At 34.4% G+C, this 18812-nt stretch overlaps 1 protein-coding gene across 4 annotated transcripts in view; it reads right to left on the bottom strand.

The window, feature by feature from the left end:
- Positions 1-18812, bottom strand: part of LOC136038699 (facilitated trehalose transporter Tret1-2 homolog) — a 78986-nt gene that overhangs the window by 22603 nt on the left and 37571 nt on the right. For all 4 annotated transcript variants that reach the window (XM_065722007.1, XM_065722005.1, XM_065722008.1 and 1 more), the window contains 2 exons: positions 14781-15031; positions 7391-7571 (listed from right to left, as the gene is read on the bottom strand). In XM_065722007.1, coding sequence (XP_065578079.1) covers positions 7391-7571; positions 14781-15031 — 432 coding nt within the window. The remainder of the gene's footprint in view (positions 1-7390; positions 7572-14780; positions 15032-18812) is intronic.

Below are 18812 nucleotides of genomic sequence, written 5' to 3'. Positions count from 1 at the left end.
AGATACCTGCAGCCAAACGGAGTTGACCACTACTTTTACCTTATTTATACCTCCTACAACCGCACCCGGTATAATAGAGCCAATTGGAATAACTAATGCCTCTTATAGGCTTGGTACATCCAATGACACACATACGGGGGTATTTTAGGCTAATCGGAGGTACTAACCCTTATTATAGACTTTTTACGTCCGATGCCACACATAGAGGCTATACTAAAGCTAATTCAGGGTAATAACCCCCCCCCCTTTAGGCATAATATGTTTCACGAGATCCCTATCCCTTTTGTACCTGCATAGCCATCTGGGCAGATGTAACAGATGATCATGTGACAAAAAATAGTTGCTAAGCATTGAGATAAATGCATTGTTTCCAGGAACAGCCGTCTGGAAAGATAATGAGAGTTTTATAGCAGATGGTCATATGAAAAAACAGTTGTTATATATTAGGATCAAAGAATTCTTTCCAGGCTGCATTTCTGGGGCTATTTTGAAACAGAATATGTAATGATTTGCGATATTTACTAAACACTTTGCGATTATAGGTATAATATATTCGGAAGGGACCCTATTCATGGCCCCCCTGAAGGGAGGCCGGGTTAAGGCCTCATTCATGTACTTATCTATATTAACTACTAAAGTAGAAAAACAGTCTTCCTTTCTCCTTCTGTCTTTCTTTTTTTATATTTTTTGTTATTCATTATTTATTATTCACTATATTACATGTATTATTTATTATATATTATTATTTGATGTTTATTATTTTTCAAAGTTTATATTTGTTGTGTTCGGTTTTGTGGTGTGTGTTTGTTTCTATGTTTGTACTGTGGCATTGGGGATTTCTTATTTCACAATAATCCATATTTATGATAAACTTTATTGATCCTTTGTGAACATCCGATCAGACGTTGGTTGTTTTTTTGTTTTTTCAGAATCACCGTGGTTTGCTATTGGTTATAAACTTTTACTAATAAGTTGAACGGAATAAATAGTTACATTTCCTGAATAACTGTCGGATGATATTTTTCTCATTAGGTAGTTTTTAAACGCATTTTTTAAGCTTTGGTTACTATGAGCTGCGGTTCACCTTTTACTCTGTTAAAGTTACAGCAGCATTCATGATTCCATCACGACCACCAAGCCGATTATAGTGTTTTAATACATCTGTCACACTAGGCTAGAGTTTGTTCTTAACTAAATGTTTTCGTTTTTACTACTTTGTTTTTACTGTAATTTACAAAGTCCAATATATGTAGTGCTTTGTTCTTCACTAGGTTTCAACCATCTCTACAGCCATGATACCAAGGAATATAAATTAATCCCACTTTATAATTAACAGTACCGGTCCTTTATTAAATCGCTTACTATGGGCTAGAGTTTGCTCTTTAACATAATTTTTCCAGACGTGTTTTTAACTATGGGCTGCAGCTCATTCTCTTCTAGGTTCCAGCTACAGCTGCAACCATGATTTTCAAAAATTTTGTTTATGCTATCCTGTAGAAAGATAAGTGTGTATAGCCTAATCGTGTATATAGTGATTTATTTCAATACTTAAGCTATTATGGGCTACAGTTCGTTCTCTGATGTAATATTTTCTAATTGCAAAAGACGCTAGATGTACCAATGTTTTTTCAAATGATCCATTAAACAGCTCTCTATGATTTTCCGGTGCTCAGTTAGCTGCCGATGTGGCACATTCTAGTTCAAGCCACTTATCTTTTTTCAAGCCAATGATATTTCCTCGTGGTTCAAGCCAAGGAGCTGTAACTTTCCTATATAGGGGTTTCGAACAAGATGGTTTTAATAGTATACTTTGTGTTTCGATGTACACTCTTTTTAGGAGATATGGGCTATTGTGTTTCTTAGCATAGGACACGATGGTCTCTCTACTAGGGCACGAGCAACCGCATCAACCTGGATAATACATCATATAAAGGATTGGTAGGGTTAATTATAAATGGAAAATTTATATGTTTGATGGGTACCTGTAAGGATAGCTGAAACCTAAGAACAGACCATCACAATAACTGGCCTTGCCTGATTTTCTGACGCTCGTCTCTTACTATTCCAAAAAAGAAAAGCCGTAGGCATTTTTCTGTTTGTATTATTCTAAGTTTGTAAATTTTTCAGGGTTGCAGCAGTACCTAGCAACCTAGTCATAGTAAAGAACGAAGTCTAGTTGTAATTATACAAGTAACAATGAAATAACGCTTGTAGAGTTTTATAATAATCAGGGTTGCAGCGGTAGAGGAAATTTATTAAGAGACGATCACGTCCTACAATACAAAATAATATATGTCAGATTAGTACGGTTGGTTTTAAACGAAGAATCTGTAAGTTTCATCGGTATCACGGCTGTACAAATATCTGACACTTAGTAAAGAACAAACCAGAGCATATACTATAGCTGCTTAGCTGCCCGATTCTCTGAGGCTCTTGTATTACTATTTGAAATAAGAAAAGCCATAGTCTTTTTCCTGTTGGTAACCATTCATAATAAAAAAGAAACTCTTGCAAATTTATATGAGATTGTGAATGAACCCCAACACTTAATAAATTAAAAAGAAAAAAAACTCTAAGGTATTGTGTTATTATGTAAATTTGAGAAATATTTAAGGTATATTAGTAACAATTTCATTTTTGAATTTGGGTTATAGTAAAGAAAGAAACATAGTCCATAGTAACTGAAATACAAAAATAATATGGCGTTCAAGGATGATTCAAAATTTCTTGTCAGATGTCAGCAGGTGAAGATCAGCACTTGTCTTGTCATCAGTCATAAAACTATACTGTTAGCATCAGATCAACTAAATTGATAAGATATGATGATAGTTGCATGTCTCTCCAAGTTAATTACGTCAGAGTATGATCTGTCACGTGTAATTATGGTAACAGATGGTCATTGATAATTGATAAGTCTTTTCCTGACAATGGACCGTAAGCTGACACTGGACAATTAGTTCATACAATATTATATGAATGATCAGTAAGTAATATTTCATGTTTTAGCGAAGTGTCAGTGAAGTTAATAGCATATACATTTTCATTTGGTTTTAAACTAAAGCAAAACATACTAGGTACAATTAGATTGTATAATTTTGTATCAGTAATATCTCAAGAATGGCCTAGAGCATTCACCTGAAGCTTTTAGATTATATTGAAACTGGTTTTTAACTAGCCAAATGCACAATAAGCATATACTACTGCTACAGTTGCTGCTACTGAATTCAATGATGTTAAGGTAAAGTTTCAGGAAATGTTCATTGGGAGTTTTAAATGAATCAAACAGACTATTAAGGCTAATTAATAATACACTATTAATACAACTCACAATATTCACCAAACACACTATTTGTTTTCAAAATCTTTTTTGGTGATTGACCCAGCCGCTCTAAGGTTGTCTGAAAAGCAGGTCAATTTGACAGCCTGGATGCATTTAGTACCTTCTGATTTAGTCTCATAATCCCTTTCAACATTTCCTGGAATTTTCAACTTAATCTGCAAAATTGTTCAACAGATACGAAACTCCTCCTGAGATAAAGTTGCTGTTCTAAAAAGGCTTGGGTAAAAGTGTGCGTATACAATTGAACATTACCGCAAAATTTTATATAAAATATAAATAGTAAGCCAAAATATTAATTCTTATAGAGAAACACAGAAACTATTCTAAACATTCTTTATCAATGAAAAGACTATGTCAATCAAACACGACAAAATATCTACAAAACAAATTTTTCAAAGAAGAAAAGAGCTACAAGAAGAACAGAAAAAACCAAAGATGGGCAACAATAAAGTCAAATAGCATTCCAAGTTAAACACTAACACAAACCACCATCAATAAGTAAATGACCCCCCCCCATCTCCCCCCCCCCTAAAAAAAAAATTGAAGTAAATAACCAAGTCAAACTCAAAATAAGCTGTAACTAAGAGAAGCCGAGCTGGCTTCGCCCATGCCTTCTAAAGACGAGACCATAATTTGTACATTACCGACAAAATACATTTTAAATTTCTTCTGATTTTTAGCTTTCAAAAAACCAATTTTATTAATATTTTCATGAGTGGATTTTAATATACAGATTAAACTGTCTACCTACATTTATTTTTTTTTTTGTTTCAGTAATATTGGTTATGATTGTGTTTTTCATATTTTTTTTCAGCATTATGAGAAATAGAAACAAACGGCTTCAAGCAAGGATTGTTTTCATTATAGTGCAAGTTATGTGCGGTCTTTAGAAGGCACGGATGGTGCCAGTTCTACTTCTCTTAGTATCAGTTCAACTTGAGTATGAACAGTTATTTTTGTGTTTTTTATTTGTTTTGGGTTTCATTTATCTACTGATGGTGATTTAATGTAGTTTTAGGCATGGAAAACTATTTGACTTTATTGTTGCTAAGTTTTGGTTCAACGTAGCCCTTGAATTTTCTTTAAAAAAACTTATTTCGTAGAAAGTTATTTTTTTACATTAATAACGATTAGAGATCCCTGGTCATTACGTTCAATTGTAAAATGATACTGAAAACTAATAAATTAAGTAGATTATTTAAATGAGCATAGAAGATTCCAATGGAAGGCTCGGATTAAATAAACTACCAAAGGGAAATTTCTCCATTTTTAGTGTTTTGGAGCAGCACAGAATTTTCTCTTTCTGTCTCGTCTTCTGTCTTAGTTTAATCTTTAATCTATTCTTATACCAAGCGTTTTCTTCTTTTTATGCTTTTTAACATTATTTCTAGGAGCCCATCCCCCACCATCCATTTCAGACACTTTCAGACCGCAAACACTATATGTTTATCTTTTAGTAGTCATTAAAACTTGTTTTTTTTTATTATTTACAAATTTCTGCACTTAAATTCATACATCTTAGATTTTCAGCTTTGTCTACGTGATTTGCTTCTTTTATTGCTCACTAATAATTTTTTGTTTGGGGGGGAGTGTCTCCGCTATCACTTTATTTTAAACATTTTTATACTGCAAATCTTGTTCGTTTTTCTTTTGCTAGTCATTGAACTTGCTTCTTTTTTTTTACAAATTCCAACACTTAAATTCATATATTTGTGATTATAAGCTTTGTCTCTATTCCTACATTAAGTGTTTTTCTTCCTTTATTGCCCTTTAACATTATTTTTCGGGGGGCCCTCCCAATCGCTCTGTTTCAGACACTTTTAAATCACAGATTCTATTCGTTTTATTTTACTAGACATTAAACTAGTTTTTTTTTAATTCCTACACCTAAAATCAGAAATCATAAATTTTAATATTTGTCTACGTTCCTACATTAAGCGTTGCTCTTCTTTTATTGCTTTTTTAACATTGATTTTGGCGGGCTTTCCCCATCATCTATTTAAGACGCTTTTAGAACGCAAATCCTATTCGAAGTTGTTTTATTAGTCATTAAACTTGTTTGTTTTTTAATCCTACAATTAAATTTGTACGAATTCAATTTTCAGCTTCATCTACATTCATGCATCAAACGTTTTTCTTCTTTTATTACTCTTTAACAATGTTTTTTGGGGCCTTTCACTGTTTTGAGACCCTTCTGGACCGCAAATCCTATTTGTTTTTCTTTACAAGTCATTAAACTTATCATTATTGTTTTTTTTTACAAATTCCTACACTTAAGTTCATAAGCTTTACTACATTCCCATATCAAATGTTTTTCTTCTTTTGTTGCTCTTTAAACTTGTTTTCGGGGGACCTCCCCCATTACTCTATTTCAGACAGTTTTAGACCACTAATCCTATTCGTTATTCTCTTAGTAGTGATAAAATCCTACTAATTTTTCTTTTACAAGCTATTGAATTGTTGTTGTTTTTTACAAAATTCCTACACTTAAACTCCTACATGTTAGATTCTCAGCTTTGTCTACATTCATCCATAAAAAGTCTTTTTTTTTCTTTTATTGCTCTTTAGCACTATTTTCGGAGGCCACCCCCATTAGTCTATTTTAGACACTCTTAGACTGTTTTTTTTCTTTTTCTTTTTTCTACACTTACACTTACACTTTCCTACACTTATTAAGTCCTACACTTAAATTCATTTTTCTTCTTTTACTAGTCATTGAATCTGTTAACATTTTCTTTTACAAATTTCAACACTTAAATCCAAATTTCTTAGATTTTCACTTTGTCTAAATTCAAGCATCAAGCATTTTACTTCTTTCATTGATCTTTAACACTGTTTTTGAGAAACAAAATATTTAATCCACAGCAATTGAGTTCATACACCTTGTTACAAAAAAAGTCCAAAACAGAGAAAGTGCGAAATGAAGCCTCCTTATTGGTCATTTCCTTGCCTTCTAATTCTATAATAAATAAGTGATGGAAATTAAATTTTCCAAGATTGCAAGATTATAATATTTCTGATTATAGCATTTCTTATAACATTTCATTTCTGAAAATGTTTGAATTTTTCGTGTTTTAATCAACGAAAATCTTCACTTGAAAATTTATTGTTCAAGAGGATGCTTAAGACCACGTCAATGTTAAGTTCGGACTCCTTTTTACAGGAAAAGTAAAATAGACAAAAGAATTAGAAGTACTCTCACGGTTTATAAATAGCCCTATACCCTCCCTTTCTTTGGAAAAATAAACAAATTCAAACTTGATTCTATGAAAACTAAAAAAATGCTCACTTAAAGTGTGAGAAAGGGTATTGAAGAAACTTGACTGCCAAACTTTAACAGTAAGTTGAAAAAACGAAAAAAATAAACAGTATTTATTGAATATACAAAAATGAAATAACACTTGATTCTTAAAAAAAATTAAACACTTGTTTTTTTTTAAAAAGGCCATCCCCATGGTGCTAGAGGCTCTTCCCAACGGCACAGCCACCCAGTATCCCTGTTAATCGCACCAACCTCTAGTCCGACTCCGCAACGCTTGCTCCCCCAACGTGAGGCCCTGTAGCACCCAAGTACTGAATTAACACTAAGGAAATTCAATTAAATATAAATATGATTCGTTAATGATAGATGCTATTTATTTTCATTTCAACAGTGAAATCAATTGCAAAAATAATTCTTGGCAAAAATAATTCAAAAATTGCTTAATATCTGGTCGTTATCTTTTTTTTTTTTTTTTTCCATCACTAGCGGGTCATTGAAGCACATATTCTTCATATTCCTTCAAGATTGGAAGGGGTTATTGATGAATATTTGCTTTAAATAATAATATTTTCAGTTCAAACGTTTTGAAAGGGCAATCAGTAGCTGAACCATATGCACTTGCCCTCTAACTATATTTGCTGCACTCAAAATGTTTTAGTTAACTTTAGTGTAAAGGGCAGGGAGTTAAGGGAAGTTGGGCAGTCCTTAGCTTTGTAGCTACTCTTTGGCGACATGTGAAAAAAACTAAAAAAAAACTAATTAAATAATAGACCTTTTATAGTACTCACAGTATTAAACACTACAGCCAAGTTACCAGATAACTGCTGAAAGATCATAAGCATCGAAGATATGGCAAGAGGCTTCCAAAATTTAGGGTCGGTGAGGCTACGTAGCGTGATATTAGGTTTGCTCTCGATTCTCTCTGAGTTTTCTTTCTTTATTTTGAATTCTCCATGTAAATCAGTATCTCTGCAAATTAAAATACATTGATTTACCAAAGACATAAAGGACTGTCTTCGTCAAGTATGGAGCGATTTGTTAAAAGACTTCATCCCAGGCACAGTTCTCTTATACTACAAAGAACAAGAAAAGCAGGTTAAGGGGAGCAAAAAAATTAGGGAGGCAGTTGCTCCCCCTAGATTCTGCCGCTCCTGGACGAGCAACACAGATGCTGGCCACATCTTTAGTGTACTGCACTGATGTTCAGTTCGAGAACGCTCTTAGAAGAAAGAACTGCATTGCATAATAAGTTGTACTTAATTTTAATATATCTCAAGGAAGCTTTCGTCTCTACAGATCGCCAAACACCTTAGAAAGTCCTTTGATGCTACGAGATTCCTGACTTACTCGACCAAATCATCGAAGCCATCTACAAATACAAAAAAAAATGTTGCAAGAACACAAGTGATGGGAACACCAATTACTTCTGCATTAGGACAAAAGTGAAGCAATAATGTGTGCTATCACCACTGCTATTTCTCCTCATCGTTCGGGCTATGTTCTTCAGACTTACGTTGACCAGGATATCCTGTTTTAAAATTATCAGATTCAGAGATGTTGACTTCACAGAGTATGTGACCTATAAGAAAAGCTTCTGTAATAACTCAATCAAGTCAGATATGCTGCTGAGCCTTTTGGCCTCAAAACCAATACCAACATAAAAAAAAGCATGATTAACACTATCTCCTTTCGTCCTACGCTGTAGAAATAAACCATTGAGTAAGTTACGGAGTTCAAGCACTTGGGGAGAACCATCAACAACACCGGCTTCTACCAAAAAGAAATAGCATGTTTTCAGTTTTTCCACTCCTAAAATAGATGGAAACTGTGGTTGTTTACATGCAACCGTTGTGACAACAATTTCCATATTCCCTATGCTAAATTGCAGGGGGCATTCTTTTAAAATGGTAAGTCTATGGCCTGTAACCGTAAGAACACTACTACGACATTTACTAAGAGGATTATGTAAATTACCAGTAAACTTTCTCTCGTTTTGGCGAAGAAGACACTCTCGTGTTTATTAGTTGAGATAAATTTTTAAAATACTCAATCTTAAAGCAAATTATCATGGAAAAATCACTAAAATTTTGGAATCACAAGATTCTAGAGGAAGATACATCTGTTTTGACAATTATGCTTATATCTCTGTTTAAATGTTCGTTATTATTAGGCATAGAGTTTTCTTGTGCTAACCTATTTTGCTACGGTCGTATTAAATTATCTTTTAGCACTGTTTTCTACTGGGTGTCTTGGTACAAATTCTTGAATGTATAGTGATAGAATATAGTACTGCACTACGGTATATTGAGATTGGCTAGTTTGCATCGATTACTAACACTACTGATAATGCACTTGACTTAAGCCTAGTTGTCAAATACTGTTTCTTAGTTTTCTAATCAGTAATGGAAGCAACTCACTAAAAAATTTCTACCTTCTTGCAATGGCATCCTTTAGCCTTTAGTACGTCCTAATTGTAAATTTACATTCATTGGTACTTTGGGACGAACGACATTGCTTCGATTGTATGTGTTAATCATTGTTTGTTTATGTCTGTATGTCTATAAACCTTGAGTCAAGCTATATTATTGTTGTTTTTCTTAAGCCAATAAAAGTAATGAAGAAACAACCTAGTGTTGCCTTATTCGAGACTCAAGGAAATCCTTGTCTAATTGTGTTGCGAGAGCAACACTTTGGTTTTGTCCCGTTTTTTTTTTTTTTTTTTCCTATGCCGCCGATCTCAGCTTACTCCTGGAAACTGGTAAGGGTCTAACCTGTGCGGTTTTTACGGAAAGTGTGGACCTCAGGCCGGAATGATGAATATGACATTACATTTTGGAAAGCTCCGCAGAACTCTTGCCTGGGTCCAAAAAGGATGGCTTTTGCTTTTCCACGAGCCAGAGCCTATGGTGTGCGAAGTGAAGTGGAGTTATATAGCTTATGTCAGAGAGGAGTATCTGAAGTACTGCAGCCAAGCTTTTGTTTCATCAAACCATGCTTCTGCTTTCGAGTGGAAAGCTCCGTTCTAGTAGGCAAGCAGGCAGGCACCACTTTCAAATTGAAGATGGACTAAAATCTATATGCGGCAGTTACCGAGCCCCACAGCCAATATATCTTCTTTGAGTGATAAATAGAAAAATTAACAGAAGCAAAAATGTGGCATTTTCCCACGGGTCCGAAAGTGCTGCCATCTATTGTTTCTACCCATTTCTGTTCGTGATTTCAGCTAAGTTTATCATTCGGTTTTTAGGACTTGGGATTGAGGTAGAGAAATGGTATCAGATGTGCCTAATAAACTTAAAAAGTTCTCTCATTGCTAAAGAAATTGGAGCTTATCGTTTGCTCCTTTCTAAGTGGTGACGTTAGAAAGTTGGCCTACGGCAAAAAAAAAAATCAACTTTTGAACTAAGGCAGATAGAATTTTTTTTTCTTTCGACTGTAATCGATCGCTCTTGACGAGTTGATCAAAGTATATGACTTTGCACAGGAGAGACGGAAGTTAGTGTGAAAACAATAGTATGTAAACAGCTACCTTTCCAATGCTTTCTAGGAGTAGATGCATGAAAATAGGAAATTCTGGGGGACCTAAAAACCACTTCACCCATTTCAGCTAAATCCATGGCTATAGAACAATTAAAGCCACTTGCATATCAAAAGGCCTGTAGATCAGTCTGTGGACTACTAAGTTATTTCAGGCGATCAGTATCAGTAGATCAGTCTGTGGACTACTAAGTTATTTCAGGCGCTATGTCAATAACTATACTACGATAGCTGAACCTTTAAGTAATCTTTTATAAGGATCAGGTCGGTTTCAATGCCCACTGAATTCAATTGAGGCCTTTGAAACGCTTAAGAATGGATTATTACAAATGCCAGTACTTAAACAACCGAATCTTTCTCAAGACTTTTGCTTCCAAATCGGTGTCAAACATAAACTCTGATGAGACAGGAATAAATAACTCAATATGCTCGCCGTGTTTTGACTGAGGCCAATGTGAAATAAAAAAAAAACTAAACTGTTGAAAAGAGTATTTAGCAGTGGAAAAGTACACCAATCATTTTTGCCAATTTTTAATAACCAAAAAGTTCACGTGGAAAACTACATGTGGACTAAAAATATCTAATTTGGCTGCATACTACACAAAATTGTCCAGCAAGCTGAAAGGTTGTTGCTTGGCTTACAAACCTATAATTTTACCCTGTTTGTATGACAATAGATGTCACCAATTTTCACAAATCTTACACCAAATCTTACCTATACATCATCTGGCGGAGAAAACCTTTTTATTGTAAAATATTATCCAATATTTAGCTGAATCCGTTAAACAATGTTCCCAGGAGACGCTACAATTTTTCACTTTTTGCTCTCACCACAAAATTTCTGTAACTATCCTCCTTTAAATGAGGGGTGGTGGGGATGTGGGACTTCATGGCAACGACTACAACGTCCAAACTCAGCCATGAGACCCGTCTATTTCCCTGATTAAGCCTCGAATGAAGGAATTAACCAATTGAGTGAAATAGCTTGACAAAGTCCTAACATCGTAACCCTCTTTTAAGCTTTTCAAACTCTTGAAATTTTCCAAAAATCATTTTTGTCAATGAACGAATTCTGAAATGTTTAATAGAACACAATTAAACGTCAACAAAAGAAGAAGACGATATGGATTTTAAATCGTTCCGGGAATATAATCAAACACCTAGCACTAGTGGCACTAGTAGTAGAAAAAATTTCACTATAAAAAATTAATGAAAACAATAGTAGGTGGTAGTGCCTAATAGTAGGTATGCGTCTGGGGATTTCATCCCCCCATCTCCCCCTGAGGCCTCAGGGCAAAGGCTGTAAGTTATGCAATTTGTTCATTGTTTACATATAGCATATGTTATTTAGAAAAGGTAAGCATGTTTGACTTTTACTTTCTCAAAATACGAAGGGAAAACACGAAGGGAAGAGGAGTCTTTTAGTGAATGCTGAGGGGAGTGTTGAACTAAATCAAAACCGGTTACGTATATATGAGCTGTCAAAAGGGTCTAAATCAGGAATCATTGAGTATACTAATTTTGTATTTTCAGAAAATGATAAGGGAGGTGATCAATTGACCAAAAAGGCAATATTTGCACCCTAATACTACTACAACTACGGCTGCTACTGCTACCACAAATACTATTACTACTGTCACTACTTTCAATAAAACTACCAAGGCTGAGTATATTGACAAAAAAATATCTGAGGAACCGTTCAAGGAAAAGTTGATCAAATCATATGATGTGCATACAGATTGCTTATAAGTCTCAGCAATATTTTTGGAACGGCTTATCATATGAAGAGGGAACTTCAGGGGCATCATGAGTGGGATGTTCAGTTGACCAGAAGGCAAAATGCACCTGCTACTACTGCTATTAATACGGCTGCCACTACTTTTACTGCTAATAGTAATACACTAATAATGCTCCTACTGTTCCTACTACTACCACTAATGCTATGATACTAGTTCTAATAAGACTACACGTATGAAGATGAAAATTAGACAAAATATTTAGGGGGATTTTAACTAAATCAAAACATACTATGCGCATGCAGATTGTAACTAACCGATAAATTGCAACTTACCGATAAATTGCAACTTACCGATAATACTTAAAGAGGAAGATCAATTGACAAAAAGGAAATATATTCATGTCACCACTACACTATTACCACAGCTACTTTTACTAATACTACTGCTGCTAATAAACAACTCTTAATACTATTTCATTTGCAACAACTTGTAAGGCATAGAGAATTAAGGTGAAAAGGGTGTCAAATTTTCCAGCGTCAAATTTTTCAGCGTTGAACAGCAACTGCATATGGAAGCTTGGTAGCAAACAAACTTTCACTCAGCCGCTAACTGCTAGCTAAACTTTACAATGCTTCTGCACTCCCGAATTTCCTATAACTTGCACCTTTTTGACGTACGTTTACGATAACTGAGGCGAAAGAGCTTCAGTGAATCTATTTCTGGTATGCCAAATACCTGCTTGCCCTTCCACCATGGTCAAGTAACTCCTTGGTCATTAAATGATACGGGATCATAGACCCGAATGCTTCTATCAGAAAAAGCATAGAAGCTTATAAAAATAGAATTGGTCGACACCCATGGAGCGTTATTTGATACAATAAATGTTTTGCTTTTGCTTTTGTATGTTTCAATTGTTTTTATGTAAGATGAAGCGTCTTTTAGTTTTTTAAACATTTTCTTTTTCCTCTTTTCTTTTATTCACATTATACTCCGTTTTTCATGTGTATTATAACAGATTATAAATAAATTCAATTCAATTCAAAAGGCTATCAAAAAGGCACATCAACAATATTTTTGAAACGGCTTAACGTGTCAAGGTGAAACTTCCAGGGCATCATGAAAGCGATGTTCAACTGACCAAAAGGCAATTTGCTCATGCTGCTTCCACTATTAATACTGCTGCTATTACTGCTACCACTACTACTAGCACAACACTATCACTGCAACTACTTCTACTACCACCAAAACTACTGTGATAATAGCACTGTTAAGCTTAAGTCTATGAAGGTAAAATTTGAGAGAATATTGATGATAAATTCTAACTAGCAAAAGACACTGTGTGAATTTATATTATCAATATAACGTATCTTAAGAATTGATTTGTGTACTAAGTTGGGACTCTCAAAAGATGTTTAAAGGGGAAGATCAATTGACAAAAAAAAATAAGTACACACTACTACTAATACTACTACTACTGCTGCAACATTCACTAGTTCTACTACTACTATTACTATTTCCAACTACTACTTTTGTTGCAACTACATGTAAGGTTAAGAACATTAAGCTGAAAATTTCAAGAAGTATATGAGTATCCAGGTTATTAAAAAAGCAAATCGACAATGGCATAGCAATAGCTAATTGCATTTAGTTGAGTAGTCATACTACTGCTGTGACTACTATTGCAACTATTCCTAAGGGGGTGAAAGTGAAATTCTCTGGGAAATCTTCGAACATTTCCGCTGTACGGATGACAACCTGCCCTCCATATTCAGGTTGTCAAAAGGGGATACATCTTAGAAACAGTTTCGAGGGTGATATTGAAGCTTACAACGCTTGTTGTGGAGGATGTTGAACTAGCCAAAAGACACTATTTGATCATAATACCACTGCTTCTACTCCTACAACTACTATTACCGCTACTGTTATTATTACTGCTACTTCTACTACTGTTATTAAACATAATACTGCCATTATCAACTCTACTGCTACTGCTATAGCTACTGGTGCTACTACTACTACTACTAATAAACCTAAGGGTATTAAGGCAAAAGTTTTGGCAATATTGTAGGTGTATTGTAACAATATTATAACGCTACAAAATTTTTATCATCCCTTTATAACTCTTATGAATAAAATATTATTAACACTTTAAGGAATAAATATCAGTGTATGCGCATATTAAGCTGCAATGCACATTCATTTGTTTTTATTTCAGCAGAGTATAAATTATATTCTGGCCTTGGGAAGACAGAGGGGTTTTGGGCCCTACTCATTTTAATTTTTGCTCCTTTTGAGCTTAACTTGGTTATTTATTGTAATTTCTGTTCATTTGAGCTTCATTTATTTATCGATGTTAATTTATGGTAGTTTTGGGCTTGGTAGACTATTTGATTCTATTTTTGCTCATTTTTCTTATTTTCTCAAAAACTTATTTTGGCAGAAAATTTATTTTTAATTAATCATGTAAAAGCTCAAGAATCTATTCCAAATTTTATTTCTTTGAAGTAAAAAAGAGATATTTTAAAGAAAATAGTTATTATTATTCATGGCTAATTCTTAAATAATAAATTAACAAAAAAGGCTTACAAATAGAGAGCAAATTAACAAAGGCTACAGTTACCAACTTACAAGGGTGGGTGAAAATGGAGAAGGCAAAGCTACAAGTATATTTAAAAGCTAACCTGCTTCTCAGCCTTTTAAGCAAATTTAATGCACAGCCATCTCTTTGTTTCATATATACCAGACTGGGGACTCAGGAATTACTAAGAAAAATAATTCAAGTAGAAATTAACAAACAACAGTGCTCACAAATGGAGAGCCTGTTAAGAAAGGCTAAAGGCACCAAATTATATGGGTGGGTGAAAGTGAGGAAAGCAGAGCTACAAGTATATTCAAAACCTACCTGCCTCTCAGCCTTTTAAGCGAATTTAACGCAGAGTCATCTCTTTTTTTCATTATATACCAGACTGGAGACTCAGGAATTACTATGGCAAATAATCCAAGTAGAGCTGGGAAGGTTATGGCAACGAAAGACAACTGCTTCCAATTCAAAAACGCACCAAAACTATATGCACCAAGGACACCTGTAGTAAGAAAGACTCCAGTAAGACTTGCCAACCTCCCTCTTATACTTGGGGACGAGACTTCGCTGATCTGCAGAGAAGTTAAATGTTAATTGCTGAGCCAAGAATGTGATTTTTATTGTTGATTTTTCATGACTTATATCTACTTCACGTTTGAAGTAATCTCAAAATCAAACAAAGTTGGCTGTAGAGCCAACTGGAAGCTCATAATTGGAACCAGAGCTTATTGTGCTTAGTTGGCTGGGCCTAAAAACTTGTGACACGTTTTACTGAGTTTACAAACCCTTTATTTTGGCAAATTAGGGTTTGATTGTACTGATGACAATAAGTTCCACCCACACCCCTCCATGACTATGGCCTTCCCAGACTTTGAGTGTAGCATAATATAGTGTATTTAGCACAAAAAATATGTAAATAGATGGCCATAGCGACAAGAAAAGGCCATATCTTCTTTTTTCCCTAAGTAACATTACGTTACTGTTGGGGTCATTGGCCCTAATTATCAAATAAATGACTTATTTGTAATCTTACTATCATTCCCTCCTTAAATTCAATGCTTCAACCCTGGCCTAAGCTATTCATTGAAAATACAATTGCATATTTTTAGGTAACTTCAATACACATACAAGCGAGATTTTGGAGGATTGGATTGATTCAGTACGGGCTGAGGAAGAGGAAGATGGTAGGGATGATGAGAATATGTAAGGAGATTTGAAAATGTATGGAAAAGGGACGAGTGTGGACCAGTTGCAAAGGAACACTAATTGGGGAACTTAACTTTTCGATTCTTGTGGAATTGAGAAGTTAGTAAATTTTAATGGGAGGCTGGGAAAGGATAAAGAAAAGGGGATTTTACATATTTTCGGGTTGGGAGTCCCAGTGTTATTGATTATATTTTAGAGGATGAAAGTCTTTGGTCAGCATGAAGGGACTTTGAACCTCTGGAAATTGTTAAGTCTGACCATCAGCCTATTGTCGCAGATATACTGGTTGATAGGGCTATTAAAATGAATGAAGGGAATGGTTCTGATATTAATAGATCTACTTCAGTTTAAAAAATTATGTGTATAAGATTGGGAAGGATAAGGTGGTTAAGTGGCTAGTAAAAAGTATAGTTGAGATGAAATTGGATGAAACACGAAGATCCATAGAGAATGGCCAAGCAGATAAAGGTTTAGGACAATTATGTCAGATAATAGAGAGTTTGGAGACCTGTAGTTGGGCAAATAGAGGAATCACGAAAACTAAGAAGGAGAAGATGTTTTTTGATTATGAGTGTGCATAAGAAATTGGAAGTTGTGAAAGTACTCAAAAAGCAAAAAAAGAATTACGAGGGATCTGTTCATCTGGTAATTCGACAGAAGCGGATGAAATACAAACAGGAACTTCGAGGTAAGAAGATGGAACATGATAAAGTCAAGAACTTAGAAATTCAGAAAAATTTGAATTTGAGAAGAAATAGAGAAAAATCTGGTAACCCTTCTGCAAGAGAAGAAATACATGGAACTGATACCTGGCCCGAACACCTTGAATCACTGGATAAGACAAAGGATGGTGGACCGGAGGATTTATCATAGAGTTTAAGCCAACAGGTGTTCTACCCATGATTAGAGAGTTATTTTGCCAATCACTGATGAGGAAATTGGTAAAGCCTTGAAACCTATGAAAATGTGATCTACACTGGGTATAGATGGGACCGGGGCCAATCATAATTTGGATGGGAAAATATATTCTACTGCTATTTTGATTAGTTTATTTTTATCTTTGTTAATTTCATGTTAGTGGGCTAAAGAATGAGGTTTGTCAGTGTGAGTTATGACTCAGACTAAGAGGGTGGATAGAAAATAGAGATATTCTGGATTAGGTTCGGGAAGGTTTTTTTTAGAATGCTATGATAAATAACCTATATATATATATATATATATATATATATATATATATATATATATATATATATATATATATATATATATATATATATATATATATATATATATATATATATATATATATATATATATATACTAGCTGTTGGGGTGGAGCTTCGCTCCACCCCAACACCTAGTTGGTGGGGGCACTTCGCAACCCCCCCAAGCCTCCCAGCGCGCGTAAGTCGTTACGCGCCATATTAGTTACGCGCCATTATAGTTGTTTCCCTGTGTCCCACCTGTGAATATAGATCTATCTATATATATATATATATATATATATATATATATATATATATATATATATATATATATATATATATATATATATATATATATATATATATATATATATATATATATATATATATATATATATATATATATATATATATATATATATATATATATATATATATATATATATATATATATATATATATATATATATATATATATATATATATATATATGTAAGGCTGTTCTTATTCCTCGCATTCCCATGATTCCAACGGATCTGCCTTTTCAATTTAAAAGATTGCAATTCCCAATTCGATTAGCATTTGCAATCACCATTAACGGGGCTCGGGGTCAATCTTTGGAAAAATGTGGTATGGATCTTAATACTGATGGTTTTTCCCATGGACAATTGTACGTTGCATGTTCGAGGGTCGGTGAGCCTGACGGTCTATTTATGTGCAGCGACGGTTGGACGGCGAAGAGTGTTGTATGTTCGCAGGTTTTACGCAGTTAATTTGTATTGTATCCATCTATCTATCTATCTATATAAAAACGAGTTGTGTGTATGCATGTTTGTTTGTTTGTAAAAAGAGCGTTTGCATATGACGTCATTATTAGTGCATACGGCTTTGTATATGCACAGACAGTGGGAAAGCCAAGAATGTTGTATATTCGCAATTTTTACGTAGTTTAACTCCTGCAGACGAAATGAATGCTTGCCTGAAAAATTCTAATTTAATTCGTTTCGCGCGCGTAAGTCGTTAAGCGCCATATTAGTTACGCGCCATTGTAGTTGTGTCCCTATGTCCCACCTGTGAATATATATATATATATATATATATGTATATGTGTATATATATATATGTATATATATATATGTATATATATATGTATATATGTACATATATGTATATATGTATATATATATATATACTAGCTGTTGGGGTGGCGCTTCGCGCCACCCCAACACCTAGTTGGTGGGGGCGCTTCGCGCCCCCCCCCCCCCCCAAGCCCCCCCGCGCGCGTAAGTCGTTACGCGCCATAATAGTTACGCGCCATTGTAGTTGTGTCCCTATGTCCCACCTGTGAATATAGATGGATATATATATATATATATATATATATATATATATATATATATATATATATATATATATATATATATATATATATATATATATGTATGTATATGTGGTTTTAACTGCGTAGAGCTTGCGAGTATACAGCGTTCTTTGCTGTCCCATTGTCTTTGCATATGGGTGGATTGTCGGGTTTGCCGACTCTTGAACATGCAACGTATAATGGTCCATGGGAGGACAATCTGTGTTTGGATCTGTACCTCATGATTCTAATGATTGCCCTTGAGCTTTGTTGATGGTGATTGCTAATCGACCATTCCCTGTCCCGGTGTCCCGGTCGTCATTTATATCCCCCTGTTTCCCCCGGTGTCCTCGTTGTAGTTGTGTCCCTGTGTCCCGGTCGTCATTTATATTCCCTGTGTCCCGGTCGTCATTTGTATCCCGGTGTCCCGGTCTGTATATACATTCGTTTTTTAGTTTTGTTTTTCTCCTTTATTTTTTTCCTTTTTTTTCTTTTTTAGTTTATTTAGATTTTTAGATTTTTTAGTTTTTTTATTAGTTTTTAGTTTTTTTTCTTTTTAGTTTTTTTGTAGTTTTTACCTTC

The sequence above is a fragment of the Artemia franciscana genome, chromosome 18 (assembly GCF_032884065.1).
Source record: "Artemia franciscana chromosome 18, ASM3288406v1, whole genome shotgun sequence".
NCBI classification, from domain to species: Eukaryota; Metazoa; Arthropoda; class Branchiopoda; order Anostraca; family Artemiidae; genus Artemia; species Artemia franciscana.
The sequence above is the reverse complement of the archived record's forward strand: the minus strand, read 5'-3'. Positions and strand labels throughout refer to the sequence as shown.